Genomic DNA, 20,830 nt, shown 5'->3' with positions numbered 1-20,830 from the left:
GTGCCCGACTTCGGCTCAAGTCATGATCTCACGGTTCATGAGTTCGAGCCCCGCGTCAGGCTCTGCACTGAGAGAGTAGAGCCTGCTTGGGATTCTTTCCTTTTCGTGCTCTCTGCCCCTCCTCTGCTCTCTCTTTCTGTCTCTCTCAAAATAAATAAATAAACTTAAAAAAAGTTAAAAAAATCTTCAAGGTCATTTAAGGCGGTTATTAGACTGCCAGAAGTAATCCTCTACTCCTCTTTTAAAAGTTCATCTTGTACATTCATGTATTTATTTGTTTATAATTTTTTACATCTTGTACTTTTTATTAAATGTGTGTAATAATTTTCATTTTCTGATAATTTCCATATTTTATTGTAGTATGGAGACATCTCGAGGGATGTTCAAGGAACTGCTGAGGACGGAGTAATTTTTCAGAAATGCGCAGTGGTAGGTATTCACAGGTGGCTTGTATTGAAGGGAAAATGGCTGGGTTTTGACCACATCGCATCTTGGTAGAGTTATGTATTCAAGGACTGGCCAATCATGGGTTATCCACCTGTGTCTGGACACATGAGTGAAGAAATGACGTACAAGTGATCTTCAGTTTTATAGGTAGAACCAGGACCAAGAGTTTTTGGTGACAATTAAATTCCTGTTAGTGAAAATGCACTGTGATCATTTTTTTTTTTAATTTTTAAAATGTTTTTGTTGTTTATTTTGGAGAGAGAGAGAGAGACAGAGTGTGAGTGGGGGAGGAGCAGAGAAAGAGGGAGACAGAATCTGAAGCAGGCTCCAGGCTCCGAGCCGTCAGCACAGAGCCTGAGGCGGGGCTCGAACACATGAGTCACGAGATCGAGACCTGAGCCGAAGTGGGACACTTAACCGGCTGAGCCACCCAGGCGCCCTGTGCGGTGATCGTTTAGAACGGGAAAGAAAGAATGATGTATTTTCTTTCAGATTTTGACATTGATAGGGTGCTTGACATTTTAAAATTTTTTTTTGGTGTTTTTTTTTTTTTTTCTTTTTTTTTTTTTTCAACGTTTATTTATTTTTGGGACAGAGAGAGACAGAGCATGAATGGGGGAGGAGCAGAGAGAGAGGGAGACACAGAATCGGAAACAGGCTCCAGGCTCTGAGCCATCAGCCCAGAGCCCGACGCGGGGCTCGAACTCACGGACCGCGAGATCGTGACCTGGCTGAAGTCGGACGCTTAACCGACTGCGCCACCCAGGCGCCCCTATTTGGTGTTTTTTACGTCTTTGATCCTTATGAATCCTGTGAGCATTTCACATTATTGTTGTGACCACCCTCAGGCTCCATGATTCACTAGAAGGACTCAACAGAACTCAGAAAAGCTGTTAGACTCAGAATGTATTACAGCAAAAGGGTACAGGTTAAAGTCAGCAAAGTAAAAGGCACATGGGACAGAGTTGTTGGGACACCAGGTGGGAGCTTCCCACTGTCCTTCCCTGTGGGGTAGTGTGGCCGGTGTTTCATTTTCCAAAGCACCCATGTGTGACATCACATACAAAGCATCGTCCCCCAGAAGCACACACCCGAGCCTTGACATCCAAATTTTTGTTGCGGGTCCCTCACAGAGGGGTGCAGTGGCTGACCTCAGGAACTTGCCTCCAGCCCCTCCGGAGGTCACCTTGACACAGCTTGGCGTAAGGCCCCCGCCTCCAGCCATATTGTTAGCACAGACGGCCTGGTGTGGCCCAAGGCCACAGGTACACACAGATACGCTTCTCAGATAGGAAAGTCCAAGGGCTTTACAGGTTAACCAACCAGGAGCTGGTCAAGGGGCGGTCCTTTCTTCCGAGTGTGCAGGGTCTGGGCCGTCCAGACCTGAAAGGTTAACCCTTTACTGCACAAGCCCGGTTTTATCTCAGGCCTTCAGCTGTCCTGCCCCCCTTCCTGGATATGATTGGTGCAAACAGTTTCTCCTAAGTCTTTGTGGAGATGTTTCTGCCATATGCGTGCAGTTATGAGTGTGTGTGTGTGTGTGTGTGTGTGTGTGTGCATGCATGCACACCTATGTGTATACATACACTGCTTCCCTCTGTCCTCAGCTCCTACATCGTTTCCAGCTGGGCTGGCTGAAGGCAGGGCAGGGGTGGTGGGGAAAGCTTAGAGAGTGGGAACAGGGCAAGGTTGCAGAGGCCAGGCAGGGAGCCCAGCTGCATGGGCCGCCAGGCAGCTTCCGGCAGCCGAGCCATTCAGACCCATGGCCAAGCAGAACCTGCCTGCATGGGGGAGTCTGGCCGGGAGACCGGAGACGGGCTTGCTCCTTCCTGGAAGTCGGATGGCAGTCAGAGGCTCTGGGCAGGTCCCCAGGGCTGGGCTGAATCTTCAAAATGACCAAGGGAGCAAGAGCCATTGTTTGCTTTTCTTGGTGATGCCGGTGGCCACAATGTCCCCAGACTGACTGCGGTTCTGTGCTTCAATATGCTTTTTGCCATTTCTCTGTAGGAGTAATTTCGCTGCATTTCAGGGTCCCAGTTCCCTTTGAAATGGTCACCAAGCAACAGCTTAGCAAAGCATGAGTCAAGACACTCCTGGGGCCTTTGAAATCAGACCTGATATGTTGTCAGGACCCAGTGAGACCATAGTGCCCTCCCTCTGCCTGGAGACCTGATGTGCATGAAGTTGAGCTGGCGGGGAGGGGGGGGGTGGGTTCATACTAGGAGGTTGGACTTTCGGGGGGGGGGGGGGCGGTTATCCTAGGAGGTTGGACTTGCCAGTAAATCTGCTCCTGTGTCACCTCCTGTCCTAGGTGTCCGGGCAGAGCGAAATGCAGACCGCTCAGGTGAGACTGCTTGTGGTCAACGCCGGGACCCCCGTGGCCACCAACCTCTCAGATCTGCTCCTGCTTGACAACATAACTGGCCTCTCCGTCAGGGGGTCGACTGGAAACCGGACCTCGGCAGGATTCCAGGCTTTCAGAAAGAAGTTTCTGCAAGGTGAGAGCAGAGTGTGTTAGGTCAGGGAGGGAATGTGAACATACTTAGAGACGCTGGCGGAGCGTACGATGCGCGGCAGGTGCGTCCTTAAACACGTGACGTGGGTTCACTCCCAGTGGAGTTCGCTGTCAGGTATTGGCGGAGGAGACCTCCGCCTCCGTGGCTCAATATCCACACCCGAAAAGCTGGATTGGTTACTTAGGTTAGAGAGAGGCAGGATTGGGGGAAAGAGGTTTGAAGAAATATGTACTTTTATTATTTTTATTATTGTCTCAATTTTTGGTCATGAAAAATTTCACACGTACAGAAAGGCAGAGTTTCTAGTGAACCCCGGTTCATCCACCGCCAGATGACCAGATTTATCAGTGAAACGCAGGTCTTGTCTCCAGGTACAGGTGGGAGCAGTTTGACATCAGCCCCGGAAGCACGCGCACAAGATGTCCGTGCGTGTTCTAGCGTGTTCTCTGGACTGCCTCTGCCGCCGTCACTGGCTGGCTTTTGGAGAGGTGTTTCCTGAGGCAAGTTGCATGGGTTAATTAACCAGGCTTAAATTTTTTTTTGATGTTTATTTCTTTTTGAGAGCTGGAGAGACAGAGCGTGAGTCGGGGAGGGGCAGAGAGAGAGAGGGAGACACAGATTCTGAAGCAGGTTCCAGGCTCCGAGCTCTCAGCACAGAGCCCAATGCGGGGCTCGAACTCACGAGCCGTGAGATCATGACCTGAGCCGAAGTCAGATGCCCGACCGACTGAGCCCCCCAGGCGCCCTGGTTAATTAAGCAGGTTTAACCCCCCAGGTGCCCTGGTTAATTAAGCAGGTTTAAACGAATTCTGGGATTAGTTGTTAGCATGATTTCAGGACTATCAGTCTTCTTAGGAGGGTGAGACTTCTTTTATTCCGAGTACCCACCTCCTCTACAGAGGAAACAACTGCCTCCCGTGACCATTATGCTGTTGTGCCTGTCATACGCGCAGGACTGGCCCCTCCACTTCCATGTCCAGGGTCCACATTGCTCAGCAATCAGCCCACGCTTTCCCTCTGGGCCTGTGTAGGGCCTCAGAATCGTTCTTGACCCCTTACTATTGACTGAAGCTACCAGCAGATTTGGCCCGTGAGCAGGGCAACGTCTATCCTGGCTGTGGTTTAAGTAATGTCATAAGAACTGTTCCGATACGTCCCAGCTAAGCGATCCTCAGCGTTTTCTTTCAAAGATGCAAAAATAAATCCTCCCCATTCCTTAAGCTGGTGTTCAGAGGACAGAACGTGGGGCCACAATCAGGGCACAGACTTGGTCTCAAATGGACCTAGATTTGACTCCTCACTTGGCCACTTTGGAGATGTGTCTCCTCTGGAAGGGACTGAACTTCTCTGAACTTGGGATGGCCCGTGCGTGTATCAGCGCCTCACAGAGTCCTAGCAGAGACCAAGTGAGACAGCCTTCCCTGGCTCTGCCCTGGCGTCCCTCCCCACACCTCCCGGCTGTGACCCGGCTGGCCTGCCTCTCTCCTCTCGTTCCCCCAGTGCCTTCCGTCATCTGGGGTCCTGCCCGACCGCACTTGTCACTTCCCTCGCCTGCCGGCTTCTGCCCTTGCCTCTGGAGACGTGTCGACTAAGAAGTTGCTGTGGCTGAGGCCAAAGAGGTTTTTGCCTGCTTTCTCCTCGAGGATTATGATGGCTTCCCGTCTTACATTGAGGTCTTTCATCTGTTTTAGTTTATTTTTGTGTATGATGTAAGAAAGCGGTCCAGGTTCATTCTTCTGCATGTCGCTGTCCAGTTTTCCCAGCACCACTTGCTGAAGAGACTGTCTTTATTCCATTGGATATTCTTTCCTGCTTTGTCAAAGATTAGTTGGCCATACGTTTGTGGGTCCATTTCTGGGTTTTCTGTTCTGCACCATTGATGTGAGTGTCTGTTTTTGTCCCAGTACCATACTGTCTTGGTGGTTACAGCTTGAATAAAGTCTGGGATTGTGATGCCTCCTGCTTTGGTTTTCTTTTTCAAGATTGCTTTGGCTCTTCGGGGTCTTTTCTGGTTCCATACAAATTTTAGGATTATTTGTTCTAGCTCCGTGAAGAATGCTGGTGTTATTTTGATAGGGATTGCACTGAATATGTAGATCGCTTTGGGTAGTATCGACATTTTAACAATATTTGTTCTTCCTATCCAGGAGCATGGAATCTTTTTCCATTTTTTTGTGTGTCTTCTTCAGTTTCTTTCATAAGCTTTCTATAGTTTTCAGCGTATAGATTTTTCACCTCTTGGGTTAGATTTATTCCTAATATTTTATGGTTTTTGGTGCAACTGTCAATGGGATCGATTCCTTGATTTCTCTTTCTGTCGCTTCATTGTTGGTGTATAGGAATGCAACCGATTTCTGTGCGTTGATTTTATATCCTGCAACTTTGCTGAATTCATGAATCAATTCTAGCAATTTTTTTGGTGGAATCATTTGGGTTTTCCATATAGAGGATCATGTCATCTGCGAAGAGTGAAAGTTTGACCTCCTCCTGGCCCATTTGGATGCCTTTTATTTCTTTGTGTTGTCTGACTGCAGAGGCTAAGACTTCCAATACTATGTTGAGTAACAGTGGTGAGAGTGGACATCCCTGTCTTGTTCCTGACCTTAGGGGGAAAGCTCTCAGTTTTTCCCCATTGAGGATGATATTAGCATTAGGTCGTTCATATATGGCTTTTATGATCTCGAGGTATACTCCTTCAATCCCTACTTTCTTGAAGGTTTTTATCAAGAAAGCATGCTGTATTTTTTCAAATGCTTTCTCTGCATCTATTGAGAGGATCATATGGTTCTTGTCCTTTCTTTTATTGATGTGATGAATCACGTTAATTGTTTTGCAGATATTGAACCAGCTCTGCATCCCAGGTATGAGTCTATTTGGTCGTGGTGAATAATTTTTTTAATGTATTGTTGGAGCCGGTTGGCTAATATCTTGTTGAGGATTTTTGTATCCATGTTCATCAGGGAAATTGGTCTATAGTTCTCCTTTTTAGTGGGGTCTCTGGTTTTGGAATCAAGGTAACGCTGGCTTCATAGAAAGAGCTTGGAAGTTTTCCTTCCATTTCTATTTTTTTGGAACAGCTTTGAGACAATAGGTGTTAACTCTTCCCTAAATGTTTGGTAGAATTCCCCTGGAAAGCCATCTGGCCCTGGACTCTTGGTTTTTGGCAGATTTTTGATTATTAATTTGATTTCCTTACTGGTTATGGGTCTGTTCAAATGTTCTATTTCTTCCTGTTTCAGTTTTGGTAGTGTATATGTTTCTAGGAATTTGTCCATTTCTTCCAGATTGCCCATTTTATTGGCATATAATTGTTCATCATATTCCCTTATTATTGTTTTTATTTCTGCTGTGTTGGTTGTGATCTCTCCTCTTTCATTCTTGATTTTATTTATTTGGGTCATTTCCTTTTTCTTTTTGATCATGCTGACTAGTGGTATGTCAATTTTGTTAATTTTTTCAAAGAACCAGCTTCTGGTTTCATTGATCTGTTCTACCGGGGTTTTTTTTTGGTTTCGATAGCATTAATTTTTGCTCTAATCTTTATTATTTCCTGTTTTCTGCTGGTTTGGGGTTTTATTTGCTGTTCTTTTTCCAGCTCCTTAAGGCGTAAGGTTAGGTTGTGTATCTGAGATCTTTCTTCCTTCTTTAGGAAGGCCTGGATTGCTATGTACTTTCCTCTTATGACTGACTGCCTTTGCTGCTTCCCAGAGGTTTTGGGTTGTGGTGTTATCATTTTCATTGACTTCCGTATACTTTTTAATTTCCTCTTTAACTTCTTGGTTAGCCCATTTATTCTTTAGTAGGATGTTCTTCAGTCTCCAAGTATTTGTTACCTTTCCAACTTTTTTCTTGTGGTTGATTTCGAGTTTCATAGTGCTGTGGTCTGAAAATATGTATGGTATGATCTCGATCTTTTTGTATTTACTTAGGGCTGATTTGTGTCCCAGTATATGTTCTATTCTGGAGAACGTTCCATGTGCACTGGAGAAGAATGTATATTCTGCTGCTATAGGATGAAATGTTCTGAATACATCTGTTAAGTCCATCTGGTCCAGTGTGTCATTCAAATTCATTGTTTCCTTGTTGAGTTTTTGATTAGATGCTGAATTCTGTGATTCAGGTTGTGCAGATTGTTGTGTTAATCCTCCAGTCGGTTTTCTAGGCGTGTAGGATGGTTTAGTGTTGGTCTGGCTCTATTTCATGGACGCGAGACACACAAAAAGCTTCCATGCTGTTCCGCCACCTTGGCTCCTCTGTTTAAGAGTTTCTTATGGTTTTGCTCCCTCCCTCTCTCTTTTTTTTTCCTTCCCCTCCCCCGTGGTCTTCTGTTAAGTTTCTCAGGATCCACATAAGAGTGAAACCATATGGTATCTGTCTTTCTCTGTATGGCTTATTTCACTTAGCATCACACTCTCCAGTTCCATCCACGTTGCTACAAAAGGCCAGATTGCATTCTTTCTCATTGCCAAGTAGTATTCCATTGTGTATAGAAACCACAATTTCTTTATCCATTCATCAGTTGATGGACATTTAGGCTCTTTCCATAATTTGGCTATTGGAAAAGAGTGTGGAGGTTCCTCAAAAAATTAAAACTCGATCTACCCTATGACCTAGCAATAGGACTGCTAGGAATTTACCCAAGGGATACAGGGGTGCTGGTGCAGAGAAGCACTGGTACCCCATCGTTTATAGCAGCACTCTCTAACAGCCATTTAGACACGACCTGCCACCCTAGTCAACGAGGCGCATCAGGGGTTTTGCAGTGTGATTGAGGGATAGCCCCGAGCTCATCGGCATAAAGGTCCACCAGCACTGACCCGCCAGTGCCTCCCTTTTGCAAATTCTCAGGGAGAAATGAAAATTCTAGGAGTGAATCCCTTATAAATTGAAACCCAAATATATTCAAGTCCGAAAGGAATTAAAATCTGAGATCAGAATCTTTGCCCTTCTAAGTTTGAAGTCCAAAGTCCAACTTTCTCAAATTAAATTAAAATCCCCCACACCATCCTCCTAATATTTTATTCTATCCGCCCCCCACCCACCCGAGGGCTACAACTGTCTAGAAAGAGCTGGGGTCCCTTCAGCAGCAGAAAGGATGCAGATTCTTTGTCTTGGAAGCTGAATGAGCAGAATGCCAGGTTTCTTGCATGCCTCAATTCTGAAAAATTCCAGAGTTAAGGAACACAGGAGACTTTCATACACACACAGTGTGGTCTGTCCCCACAATGGAGTAGCACTCGCACTGAGAAGGAAGGAAGGACTGGGGCGCCTGGGGGGGCTCAGTCAGTCAAGCGCCTGACGTCGGCTCAGGTCCTGATCTCGCGGTTTGTGAGTTCAAGCCCCGTGTCGGGCTGTGTGCTGACAGCTCAGAGCCTGGAGCCTGCCTCAGATTCTGTATCTCCCTCTCTCTCTGCTCCTCCCCCACTCACACTCTGTCTCTCTGTCTCAAAAATAAATAAATGATAAAAAAATGAAGTCAGTACTGACTGATGCTACAGCATAGATGCACCTCAAAAAAATGTCGGTAAAAGGAATCAAGCACAAGCAACACCTAGTATATGATTCCATTTCTACCAAGTGTCCAGAAAGGCAACTTACTCCCCAAAAAGTAGAATAGCGGTTGGCTACACCTTGGGGTGAGACGTAAGTTGTATCTCAAAGCTGTTAAAAAAAAAAAAAAAAGTATCACAATCTCGGCCCCACCACCACCAGACAAGAAGCCAGGGTCAGCTCTGGCCGGGCACAGCCTTGTCCCCAGACCCAGCACTCAGCACTTTCATGCACCGTGGCTAAGGCTGGAGGCACCCGTCGTAAAGAACCGGGTCAGAGATGTTCCTTATTGGTTTTAGTTCCCCGAGAGCCTTTGGTCCCTGGCAGGTGCCTAGAGCCACCTGAGGACATCAGCTCAGTGGAAGCATCCACTGTTAGTACTTAAGGTGGGCATCATCTACCTCCAACATCAGATGGGGGGCGGGGGGGCACCTCCAGGAAGCGGGGCTGAGGGCACGTTGCCTCCTGCAAAGCTAGAAACCCACATGGTGGCCTCTCCGTCACCCGACCTCATCTGGGGTTCCTCTCTTCCCCAGCAGTTCGTTCACCTTGGGGTCTGGGTGTGGCCCCTGTCCAGCAGCGGAGCTGGGAGAGCTGAAAAGTTCGGTTCTGGCTTCCTACTAAGGAGAGCTTTGAGCCACAGACCCTGTCTTCCAGGGAAGCTTCCCTTGAAATCCAATTGGTTTTTGTCATGAAGCAGTCGAGGGCCAGCTAGAGACCATGTGGCTGGAGGGGGCCCCACGTGAACCCATAGTGACCTCTAGAGCCCCTCCCGGGTCCTGCCTCCCCGTACCCCTTGCTGTGCTCACAGAACCAGCCCCCCGGAGGGGTCAAAGTAGTGCTTACTGTTGGTCTGTCGGCCAAGGCCCAAAAATCCCGTGGAGACCGTCTTCTTTAGTTGTGTGGACTGGATTGCAGGGGGTAAATAGGCCCTCACCTGGACCCCAGACAAAACAAAAGGTTCTGGGTTTCCCAAATGTGTGAGTGAGCCTTATCCTGGACCAGGAAGACTGACCCACCCCATCCCGGGCAATGCTGGCTGGGCCCTGGGGGCCAAGGTAAGACCGAGCACGTGCTGACAGCCTCTTCCAGGTGACAAAGGGGGACCCCATGAGTGGGCATGCGTAGTTCACCGTCCTGATGACGGGCACCTGAGACCCGAGCGGTGCCCTCGCTGCCCACGTCAGCGATGATGGTGGCTTCCGTTGATGTGTGGCTTGTCCGGGGTGTGGTGGAGGGGCCCCTTCTTGACTCACACCTGCTTTCTTTCTGAGCAGTTGGAGACTCCTTCTCGGTCAGCTACACAGCCTCCATCCAGGCCGGAGAAATTGGGAGCGGAGACGTCCTGATGCTTCCTGCCTGGCTCACCTTCCAGAGCTCAGCACCGGTATTTCCCTGTTACCCTGATTTCTGTCTTGTCGCTCTTGTTTTGGAAGCATTGACACTTGGGGCACGGTATCTGTTAGCTTTTCCCTTTCTTCCCTCCCTCCCTTCTTCCCTTCCCTCCCTGCTTTCTACCCTCTCTCCTTCCTTCCTTCCCTCTTTCCTTCCTCCAGTGATACTGAATTCCAGACGAGTGCGTGGGCCCTTGAATCTCACACACTTTGCCATGAACCTGGCTCCCTGGCATCTCATCGGGACCTTAATTACTCAACTCCTGTGGGCCTGACATTGGGTTGTTATAAAGATAAGTCATCACTAGCTTTAATTTGTCATCCCTGTGTTTTGCATATAATAGGCATTCAGCCCAGTAGTTACTGTTTATGTGAGTTCGCTATGAGCTGCCTTGACAGAGTTCCACAGAGTGGGTGACTTAACAGCAAACAGACATCTATTTTTTACGTGCTCCTGGGGCTGGAAGTCTGAGATCAAGTTGTGGGCATTTGGTGCCTTCAGAGGCCTGTCTCGCTGGTGTGTAGATGGCTGTCTTCTCCCCGTGTCCTAACGCAGTCATCCCTCCATGTGTCTGTGTCCCGATCCCCTCTTCTTATAAGGACACCGGTCGGATTGGATCAGGTTCCACCCTAATGGCCTCATTTCTGGTTAATCACCTCTGTAAAGTCCCCACCTCCAAATACAGTCACGTCGTGAGGTGTTGGGAGCTCGGGCTTCGACATCCAGGTTTTGAGGGGACACGATTCAGCCTGTAACACCATTACTGTTAGTGTCTTCATTTTTCAGTCACCTTTTAATCTGTGTGTACAGTTGAGTGTCATGCCAGGATGCTGTGCACACTGTGGGGACACAGGAAGAGAGTGCGTCCTTGTCCTCAAGGACCTCATGCTCTAGTTACGTTGGTCACTTTGTTATGACTCCGGCCCCTGGAAAAAGTACCTTTTACTAGATGGGGAAAATGAGGCTCCAAGCGTGACTGTCCCAGGTCACGCCACAGAATCCTAATCGGACTGCACGGCTTCCGGCTCCTTCCACCCAAGGCTGATGGACCAGTGTGTGACTTTGCTGCTGCACTAGGAAAAAACTCCTAGACAAAATAAGATAAAAGAAAGATTCCGAAAAGGTAAAGACCTGATACAGGGAAACTATCAACCTGTCAGACGAGACAAATGTCTCAGAAAATAATCAGGTACAAAGTCAAGAACAGAGGACAAAGAAGGATACAGAAATAGTGGCAACATGACCCAGAAGAAATACCATCCCAATTTCAGAGGACAGGAAACCAAGTAAGTGAAAATCAGAATTTAAGAAGGTGACAGAAACCAACAGTGGGAAACTCAGAAAGTTGATGAAACTGAAAGCCCGCCCCTCCTCATCCTGGAACATTCAGACCTCAGACCCCCAGGACGTGCTCCGGGGAAGGTGGGTGTGGGGTGGGGCGGCGGGGGAGGGATGGAGGGGCCCCTCACTCACTCAAGGGCACTGCCCAAGCCGCCGCACCTTGATGGGTCCTGTCTGTTCCTTTCCTTGATGTGTTGCTGTCACATTGACTCTTACTTCCATAAGAAACCCTCACACTCCCCCTGGTTCCGTGAGACCAGGGACCTCGTCTTTCCTCTTGACACCTGTGTTCCCAGTGCCAAAAAATAGACCTCTGCACAGGAAATAACCCAGTAAATATTTGTTGAATAAATGAATGAACAAATCTGTAAACTAATGAATCTCAGGCAAGTTTTTATTTTTTTAAGTTTATTTATTTATTTTTGAGAGAGAGAGAGAGAGAGAGAGAGAGAGAGAGAGAGAGAAGGCGAGCGTGAGCAGAGAGGGGCAGAGAGAGGGAGAGACTCCCAAGCAGGCTCTGTGCCTGACGGCCTGCGATGCAGGGCTGGAACCCACAAACCATGCAGTCGTGACCTGAGCTGAAATCAAGAGTCAGGTGCTTCACCGCCTGAGCCACCCAGGCACCTCTCTTTTATTTTTTAATGTCTCTGAACCTCAGGGAAGGGGATGATTCTACTAATGTCTCCAGTCTTCTGTGGGGAAACGATGTGTCTCTGTGCAGTGGCCTGCAGTTTCCTACCCCTTCCAGACCTTCGGGGGCTCTCTGGGCAGTTCTGTAGATGGAGAGGAAAGTGCCCACCCGCCCACCTGAAGATTCCAGAATTCCGAGCTTCACTGGCCTGCGTTCGGGGCTCCTGCCTGCCGGCTCTGGTAGATGGTCAGCATTGCGCCGACCTAGATTCCGCCATGGAAATGGGTCCTGGGGGCCCGGTGCTTGCCGAGTGAGCGAGCGAGTGCTGGAAGTGGACAAGGGGCTACTGTACCGGGGTTCTCAAGTCATTTCATCCGACTGGACCTCACAGTCCATCGGGGGACTGCTGGGATTCCATCCATGACGTGGAGAAGGTCAAGTGTGTTTAGGGCTGATAATGACCCAAATTCTGAGTGAGACACCAGTGGCTGCACAGGAGAGCACTGGTTAGCTCTGCGTGTCAGTCAGTCCCAAGACGTCGGATACGACAAGAGGGGGGCGGAAATGACCGTTATTTAAACAGGCAAGCACTCCACAGGATGGAATCCTTCCAGTAGAGTGGGGGCGATGGCCGACCCGGCAGAGCCTGGGAACCGCCCCCCGGCTGTGTTTCAGGAGCGGTGCGGCCTCGGTGGGCTCGGTGTCCCCGTCGGAATGATGACAGGAGCAGGAAGGGTCTCACCCGGATCTCTTCTCGTTCTGGCGTTTTAGAATGGCATCAGAGTAACGGAAGAGACCGAAAGAATACAGCGCCCGCCCCGCCCTGCTCCGCCTTGTTCACGGTCTTGTTTCTGGTGCTTGCAGTTACCCGGACCGGCCGTGGTCTGGAGCCTGACGTTCCTTCTGACCTGTGGTCAGCAGGTCAATAGTAGTCTGAGGCCATGTCACAAGGCCCGTGCCATTCACCTCCTTCATCTCATCCCAGGGGTGTGTAATCTGCACATTATCACTGATGGGCGAGTACAGGGCAGAAGGCATTTTGCGAGAGAGCGAGCGAGCACATTCACGTAACTTTTACTACACTGTGTTGTTACTTTTAGTTATTGTTGTCAGTCTCTTACTGTGCCTCATTTATCAGTGAAACTGTGTATATGTACAGAAAAAAACACATCTAGTGCGGGTTCGGGCATCCACTGGGCGTCCTGGAATGCCTCCCTGGAAGATAAGCCGGGGCTTGGGGGGACCAACTGTGGCTTCCACTCACCGATTCCCTCAGCAGGAGGTGGTACAGCCTCAGGTGCATGGAGTTTGGATCTGGAAGCCGCTTTCTCAAACACACACACGCGTACCCCACATTCATACAAGTTTAGATAAAACACGCCCTAGGTGATGGATGGCTAACGGGGAAAGACCTAGAACGTTTATGTCAAGTGTCTTATGAAAATTTCCTGCCCACCTTACACATTATGCAGTCACCACTATATTTTACTTGGTCCGTGTTTGCTGACTTCATGCTGTGATCTAAAGCGTGTTCCTTGGGGCGCCTGGGTGGCTCAGTCAGTTGAGTATCTGACTCTTGATTTGGGCTCAGGTCATGATCTCCTGGTTCATGAGTTCAAGCCCCATGTGAGGCTCTGCGCTGACAGTGTGGAGCCTGCTTGGGACTCTCTCTCTCTCCCTCTCTCTCTCTCTCTCTCTCTCCCTCCCTCTTCCCGCCCTTCTCTGCCCCTCCTCCACTCATTCTCCACCCCCTCAAATAAATAAACATTAAAAATTTTTTAGAAAAAAAAAGTAAAAAAAATAAAGCATGTTGCTCAAGCCTTGAAGTTCCCGCAGCAAGCACGGGGCTGAGGATTTATGTTATGCAAAGAGCTGAAGTCAAGCTTTGTCACACACTTGATTGAAGCTTCTCTCGGCCTAGACCTTGGGTGTCAGAAAACACCGGGAGGAGGGACCCGGAGAGAGAGAAGGGCATGGAAAACGTTAATCGAATGTGTGCTTCTGAATGCAGCCTCATATTTGTTGTTGTTTTTTGTTTTGTTTGTTTTGTTTTTAAATTCCCTTTCCCCCTAGGAAAGGACCTGGTAGTGTTTTTATTTCCCTTCAAAGCCTCCATTAGGTTGGCCTGCTGGCCCTTAACGGGTTTGGGCTGCTACTGTAGCTGCTGTGGGATGTGGGTAGGGGGTTCCACCGGAGATGGACTGTCCCTCCAGTGAGACAGAGAGGCCTCCGCAGCGGCTGTGATAGAACAACACAGGGCTGCCTCGCTCATAGGCTCCAAGCTCCAGGCCTCAAGGCCAAGTTGTACACAACGATACCACGACTACAGCCACCAGCGAGAATGCTTTCGGGCCTCCCTCCGTGTGCCACGCACACTTCTGGATTCTATCCTGGCTAATTTAATCCTCAAGGCAACCCCACGAGTTGAATAGGGTTCCCGTTTTACAGATGAGAAGACCGAGGCACAGGGAAGTCAATACCTTGCCTAAGGTCAGGCTGCTGGTGAGTGAGGGAGCCTGGTGTGAGCCCTGGCAGTCTGGCTCTGACCACCAACCCAGTTGCCAGACCTTCTGCCTGCTCTCCCAGGAGGAAATGTGTTCTCACCGTGCATCCTCTCCGATGCCGCGCGTTTGGACAGATAGCTGTCCTAACACCCTGCGGTTTCCCGTTTTCCCGTAGCTCCCGAGCAGAGGAGATGCGACCCGGGCAGGCAGACCTGTGGGGCGTTGGGGTTTGGGGGCCGGGCACATCTCACCGGGAGGTGAGCTCAGCAGAGCCCCGTCCGCCGCCGTTGTCGGCAACTTTTCCTGAAGGAAGCGGTGCTGGGGAGGGCCCGTGGCTCCTCCGTCCCGTGGCCGTGAGCTGCGGAGTCCGTCCTCTGCCCTGTCTGGCCGGACCCCAACCCCAGGCATCTCACCACAGGTCACTCTGTTCCTGCTCTCTCACCAGTTAGGGAAACCGGTGATTGGATTCACACGCACCTCCGGGAGAGAACGAGGCTCTACGTTTCCACAGAACTTTTTCCCTGTTCTTTTAAAAAAATTTTTTTTTAAGTTTATACATTTTTGAGAGAGAGAGACAGCGTATGAGCAGGGGAGGGGCAGAGAGAGAGAGAGGTAGACGCAGAATCGGAAGCAGGCTCTAGGCTCCGAGCTGTCAGCACAGTGCCCGACTCGGGGCTCGAACTCACGAATCGTGAGACCAGCCCTCAGCTGCAGTCGGACACTCAACCAACTGTGCCACCCAGGCGCCCCACCTTTTTCCTGTTCTGAAGGGACTTCAAGACCCCCGCAGGCCCCTGACTCCCAGTAGTCCAAGGCCCGGTGCCTATCCAGGCACGGCGGGTGGCGGGTGCCTCAAATGTCAGATTCCCAAAACTTGTTGATTAAAGCATTTTTTCTTTCTTTTTCTAGAACAGAACGCAACTAAAAGCCCTTCTCACCATAACAGCAGAAGAGAAGATAAAGGTAAGAGAAAATGCCCGAGCTGGACAGCCACCTTACTCCCCGATGTGCCTTCATGCTGGTGTGTTGGTCCCTGGGTGTCCTCAGAGCCAAGGGGAGGGGCGGCCGCCGGCCTTGGCAGTCTGCGGTCCCCCAGCGTGGCTAGAAGCCGTCGGCTGGTTTCCCGAATGGCCCTTCCATCTGGACAGGATGGCGTATACGCACAGTGGGACCACACCTCACACTACCTCAGCACCTGCTGCAGACAGGCATTCCGAGCGGTTCACATAACGCTGAGTTGTGTGATCTTCGCGGCAGCGCTGGGGGACTGGGTTCCATTTTTAAATCACCTTCGCTTCATAAATGGGGAAACCGAGGCACAGCTGGGTCAAGTAATTTGCCCAAGGTCACCTGGCTAGTGTGTCCGGATTCCCAAGACCACTCCCAGGCTCGGTGGTTCACTAGGAGGACACACAGGACTCCGTGTGTAGTCACGCTCCCGGCTGATTTCTTACCGGAAAGGATGCGAAGGAGAATCGGCGAAGGGCAGAGGGGCACGGGGCCAGGTCTGGAGGACGCCGGGCCTCAGCTTCCAGAGTCCTCTCCCGGCAGAGTCCTTCGTTCTCCAGCAGCAGGTGTGACAGCACACGTCAATGTTGTCACCAGGGAGGCTCGTCAGAGACGGGCCCCAGGGTTCTTCTTGGAGGCTGGGCACACGGGCACCCTTGTCTGGCATGTTCCAGACTCCCAGGAGTGTGTTCAATGTAAACCACGCTGTTTACACGGCCGCCTAGGCACAGTGAGCCACTCTTATCAGGCAGCGGTGGTTACCGTCCAGAAACCCAAGCTCCCGCGTGCCAGCCGAGGCCCTGCCTGGCACGGTGGCCTCTCAGAGGGTGCCAGTCTTGGGCCTGTGAGTGTGCTTTTCTTGCGGGCGTTAGAACCAGGGTTTGAACACTGGGGCTCCAGAGCCCTGCGGCTGGGCCACGCCGCCTCCTAAGGAGCTAAATCCCTGTCCAAAAGAGATGGAAATAAAATCCAAGCCTGGCTAGAGCAAGGAGAGGGTTTCGGAGGGGGCAGGGGAGGCAGGAAGATGGGTGCAAACCATCTTGGCTTCTCTGTGAGCCCCTGGAGGGTCGGGGCTGTGTCTGCTGCATCCTTGTGCCCCACTCTGCGCCCTACCTTCTGGAGGTACTTCTGCGCCCTACCTTCTGTGCCCCTACTTCTGCGCCCTTTCTGGAGGGACTCCCTGTTGCCTGCTGGATTAAGCCCAGTTATCTCAGGGTAATATTCAGGATCCATCAGAAAATTTGGTCTCTACTGTCCCCAGGTGCTGCTGGGTCCCTGTGTTTTCCACATTGCTCTGGTCTTGTATATGCTGTTCTTTTCTTACCTGTGCTCTGGACAATTCATAAACGTCCTGAAAGACCCTGTCCAACTTCTGCACATCTGTGATTCCTGAACCTCCCCCAGGCATGCTAGTAGCCCCCTTGGCTGGGAATCCCACAACGCTGAGACATCTGATAAACCTTGTCATTCTGTGACTTTGGCCTAGTTCCCTTGGTTGGCATTTAATACATTTTTGTGACATCAGAACAGAATTTTTGCCCTGGAAGAGACTTTCAATATTATCTGGTTTCACTTTCTCATTTGAGAGTTAAAAAAACAAAAATCTGTGACTGGAGAGGCTCTGGGAACTGGCCAGGGTCCTGAAGCTTGACAGGGTTAAAAGTCCTGTTGGGCAATTTGTTCCCAAATCTGCTTATTCACCAGACTGGTACCTCAGCAAAGCTCTGTTGGTAAGTGTGATTGCCTCTATGTGTGACTGCCTCTAAGCTCTCACTCCTGTCAGCATTGTCAGCTGGGAAGCCCAGAGACTGTCTGCTCTCAGAGCTGCCCCTCAAGGGTTGTGGGACACACGTCCGCAAGTAAGTAACTCCCCCTGTTTCTTGGATCTTTAGCTCAAAGTGAAGGATTTCAACAAATTACTCTTAAAGTCAATTTCAGAGAAATCATTCTGTATGTTTTTCTCTTCAAACTTTTTTCTGTCTTTTGAGGCATAGGTGGGTGGGATTTAATATACGTCCATCGTGGACAAAGAAAACACCCTCCCGGTATCACACAGACACACACACAGAGACACGTACACACACATACGCAAAGAATTGGAAAAGTTAAGTAACATTAGCACATAATCTCACCAGCAGAGGACCACTGCTAACACGTTGGCTTCTTGCCTCTACGGGTCTTTGAATTTATTTATTACATAATTGAAGTCAACGTGTAAATAATTCCTCCTCGTGCTTTTGTAACTTGCTGTTAGATCAGAAGCACTGAAAGCATTCTTTTTGAAAGGACTTTTTTCCCCATCATTGCTCCTCTTGAATGCACTGACAGAGCTCATCAAAGGAATCTGCTCTCAGCTAATACGTGACTAAAAGGATGGCAATAGCACGTGATTCTTTGTCAGAGATGAGAGGGAAAGTCAGAGCCTGGGGACAAGGAGGCTGGGACCACTCAACTGCTTTTCTTTCTTTATTCGTTAATGAAGTTTATGGTAAATCAACTCTTTGAAATCTGTTCTTATACTGATTATCAGTGGAGTTTGGCTGTGAGATTTTTAGAGGAAGTCTTAAAAGAGTGATTAACTTGGGGCCGATTTCTGGCGCTCTAAGTGCATACATTTCTGTACCCGTCCCTGTGGTGGCTGGTCCCACCAGCCCCCCGCCTACCAAGCCAGACATCCAAGGACACTTTTGGCCCCCATCTCTAGGATCCCACACATCCTTTCCAGCACCCAGTCACCATAACCAGTGGACTCTGTCTCCTAAATGTTTTCCTAATTCCTGCCCTTCCCTCCAGCCTTCCAGTCGTCACAGTAATAGCAGCTCAGATTTGCTGACTGATGTCTCTGTGCTACATCCCTAGCCAGTAGGTCCTATTTTGTGTGTGTGTGTAAAGTACACATACACAAAACTTACCATTAGTGACGTTCAGTATGTTCACAGTGTTGAGCAACCATCACTGCTGCCTAGGTTTGGAACCTTTTCATCTCCCCCAAGGGAAACTGTTCCCATTGAACAGTTGCTCTCCATTATCCCCTCCTCCCGCTCAGCCCCTGGCAACCACTGATCTGCCTTCTGTTTCTACAGGTGTGCCTCTTGTGGCCATTTCATCTCATTGAATGTGGCCTTTTGCTCCAGCATCTTTCCCTTAGCGTAATATTTTCAAGGTCTGTCCGTGTTGTAGCATATGTCGGGACTTCATTCCTTTTTATGGCTGATTCCTATTCCATTGTATGGGGGGGGGGGCGTGGACCACATTTGTTTATCTCTTCATCAGTTGATGGGCATCTGGGCTTCCCCCATCTTCTGGCTATTATGAAGAGTGCTACTGTGAATATTCAGGTACAGATTTTTGTTTGAGCACCTGTTTTCAATTCGTTGGGGTACACACTCAGGAGTGGAATTGCTTGGTTGTATGGTAATTCTGTGTTTCACCTGTCTAAGGACCATAAGGACTACTTACTTTTATTTCATTTTAGAGAGTGTGCAAGCGGGGAAGAGAGGCAGAGGAAGGGAGAGAGAGAGAGAGAGAGAGAGAGAGAGAGAGAGAGAGAGAGAATGAATCCTAAGTAGGCTCCATGCTGAGCGTGATGCGGGGCTCCATCCCATGACCGTGGGATCATGACCTGAGCCCAAATCAAGAGTTGGACGCTCAACCGACTGAGCCACGCAGGTGCCCCATGCCTGCCATAGGCACTATTTTAATCCTCATTTTACAGATGGGGGAGATTTCAGCTTGCAGAGAGGGAGGCCCGGGGTCCCACAGTGTGATAGGGGGCAGAGCTGAGAGCTGAGCCCTCAACTAGGGCCAGAGTCCATGGTCTTTATCAGCAGATTCTACTGCCTCCTGCCGCCTTGTCATCATTTCTCTGTTGGCTATCACATCTCGTTTATCCTCCTCCAGGCTGATGCCACACAGTGGCCAGATCTACCTTTCTAAAATACTGATCTGACCGTGTTACTTCCTGGCTTAAAACCCTGCAGTCACCACCCCCCCCCCCCAACCATTTGGACGCTGCTGCAAATCACTAACCTGCTCTTGAAGACCCTTTGGGACCCGGGGTGCATTTCCTCCACATAGCAGGTCCGGCTCATGCTGTTCTCTCTGCCTGGCTTGCCCTCCTCCCGGCTCATTCTCCTCTGTCCATGGGTCACCTCGTGTAAAGCCTTTGTCCTTTGAGCTAGGCTAGGAGCTGCACCCCTCCCCACCCTACTTCTCCAGGCTTCTCCAGCCTCACTCAGCCACACTGTGTCACCCCCAGCTTGCTTGCTTGTCTGTTTTTTCTGCAAGATTGTGAGCTCCTTAGAGCAGGGCCTGGATCTTTTGTTCCCCACTTGTCCTTTGAGGACCCATCACTGGGCTCATTGAATGAACTCGATGTCAGGAAAGCTGACCACCACATCCAAACACCGAGCCAACCTTGGTAGCCCACTGTGATGTATTCACTTAAATAGAGAGTTTCAGGCAAAAAAAAAAGTTATAGCAAAGCTTGGTTTCTGCACATGTGAGATGGACATGAGAATTCTGAGTTTAAAGTATTGTTTCAAAGACTATAAAGGGAGTAAGGCCTCGCCTCTGGCAAAAGTTCAATAAAGACCCTGATGGTTAAGAATAGTTTTGAAGAATGGTTTGCAAAGGCTTTTGTCCAGACACTGAGAGATTTTTAAAATCCTGCCCTGCCACTCAGTCCAGAAGGGTGAGCTGTATACTCAGAGTGGGAATCACAGTGTTCAGGGTGACCCAAGACCTTGATGACCTAATGCAAGGCTCCTGGTAAAAGGCCAGGCTGGAGCCTGAGCCCCAGAGAGGCAGCTGTGGTGTGAAAGCTTCTAGGCCAGACTGCTGGCTGTGAAACCCGGAGTCACTAGTGACTCATTCTGTGATCTTGGGCCATTTACTTAACTGATTAGCACTATTGAACTCTAATTTGTAGAATATAGACTGAAACAGTACCCACTTTCTGGTTTTATTGTGAGATGTTAATGGATTCATGCATGTAAAGCACTTGGGGCTATCTCTGGTGTTTACTGTCTGCTGAATCAGGTTAACTATGATGATGGTGATGGTGACGATGGTGACATTATGGTGATGCTGATGGTGATGATGACAGTGATGGTGATGATGGTAATGATTATATTGGGCCTCCTTCTTCCCATAAAGCTTTATCTTGAGATCCTACACTTCTTTAGCCATTTACATGGAGGAGGAAAGTTGAAGAGCAGAGACATTTTGGGCAGGAGCAGGACCTAGCTTAATGTAGCAACATGGATGAGTGAAGGTTGAAAGAAGAAAGTGAGAGTTGTGAGTGGGCCTGCCCCAAGCAGGCAGTGTCTACCTGGATGTGCTTACCACTTGGCATCAGATTCCCAAAAGAGAAGGGAGAAAGATGGCGGGATCTGTAGAGCTGCCCTGCCTTTGCCCTCTTCCTAGATACAGGCATT

The 20,830-nt window shown here is 49.4% G+C and overlaps 1 protein-coding gene across 1 annotated transcript in view; it reads left to right on the top strand.

The window, feature by feature from the left end:
• Positions 1-20,830, top strand: part of EVC2 (EvC ciliary complex subunit 2) — a 134,228-nt gene that overhangs the window by 12,971 nt on the left and 100,427 nt on the right. The window contains exons 5-8 of the mRNA XM_032593014.1: positions 361-429; positions 2,759-2,945; positions 9,791-9,900; positions 15,294-15,347. Of these exons, the coding sequence (XP_032448905.1) occupies positions 2,777-2,945; positions 9,791-9,900; positions 15,294-15,347 (333 nt within the window). The 5' untranslated portion in view covers positions 361-429; positions 2,759-2,776. The remainder of the gene's footprint in view (positions 1-360; positions 430-2,758; positions 2,946-9,790; positions 9,901-15,293; positions 15,348-20,830) is intronic.

Source organism: Lynx canadensis, chromosome B1 (assembly GCF_007474595.2).
Source record: "Lynx canadensis isolate LIC74 chromosome B1, mLynCan4.pri.v2, whole genome shotgun sequence".
Taxonomy (NCBI): domain Eukaryota; kingdom Metazoa; phylum Chordata; class Mammalia; order Carnivora; family Felidae; genus Lynx; species Lynx canadensis.
This window is presented reverse-complemented; position numbering and strand designations above follow the sequence as displayed.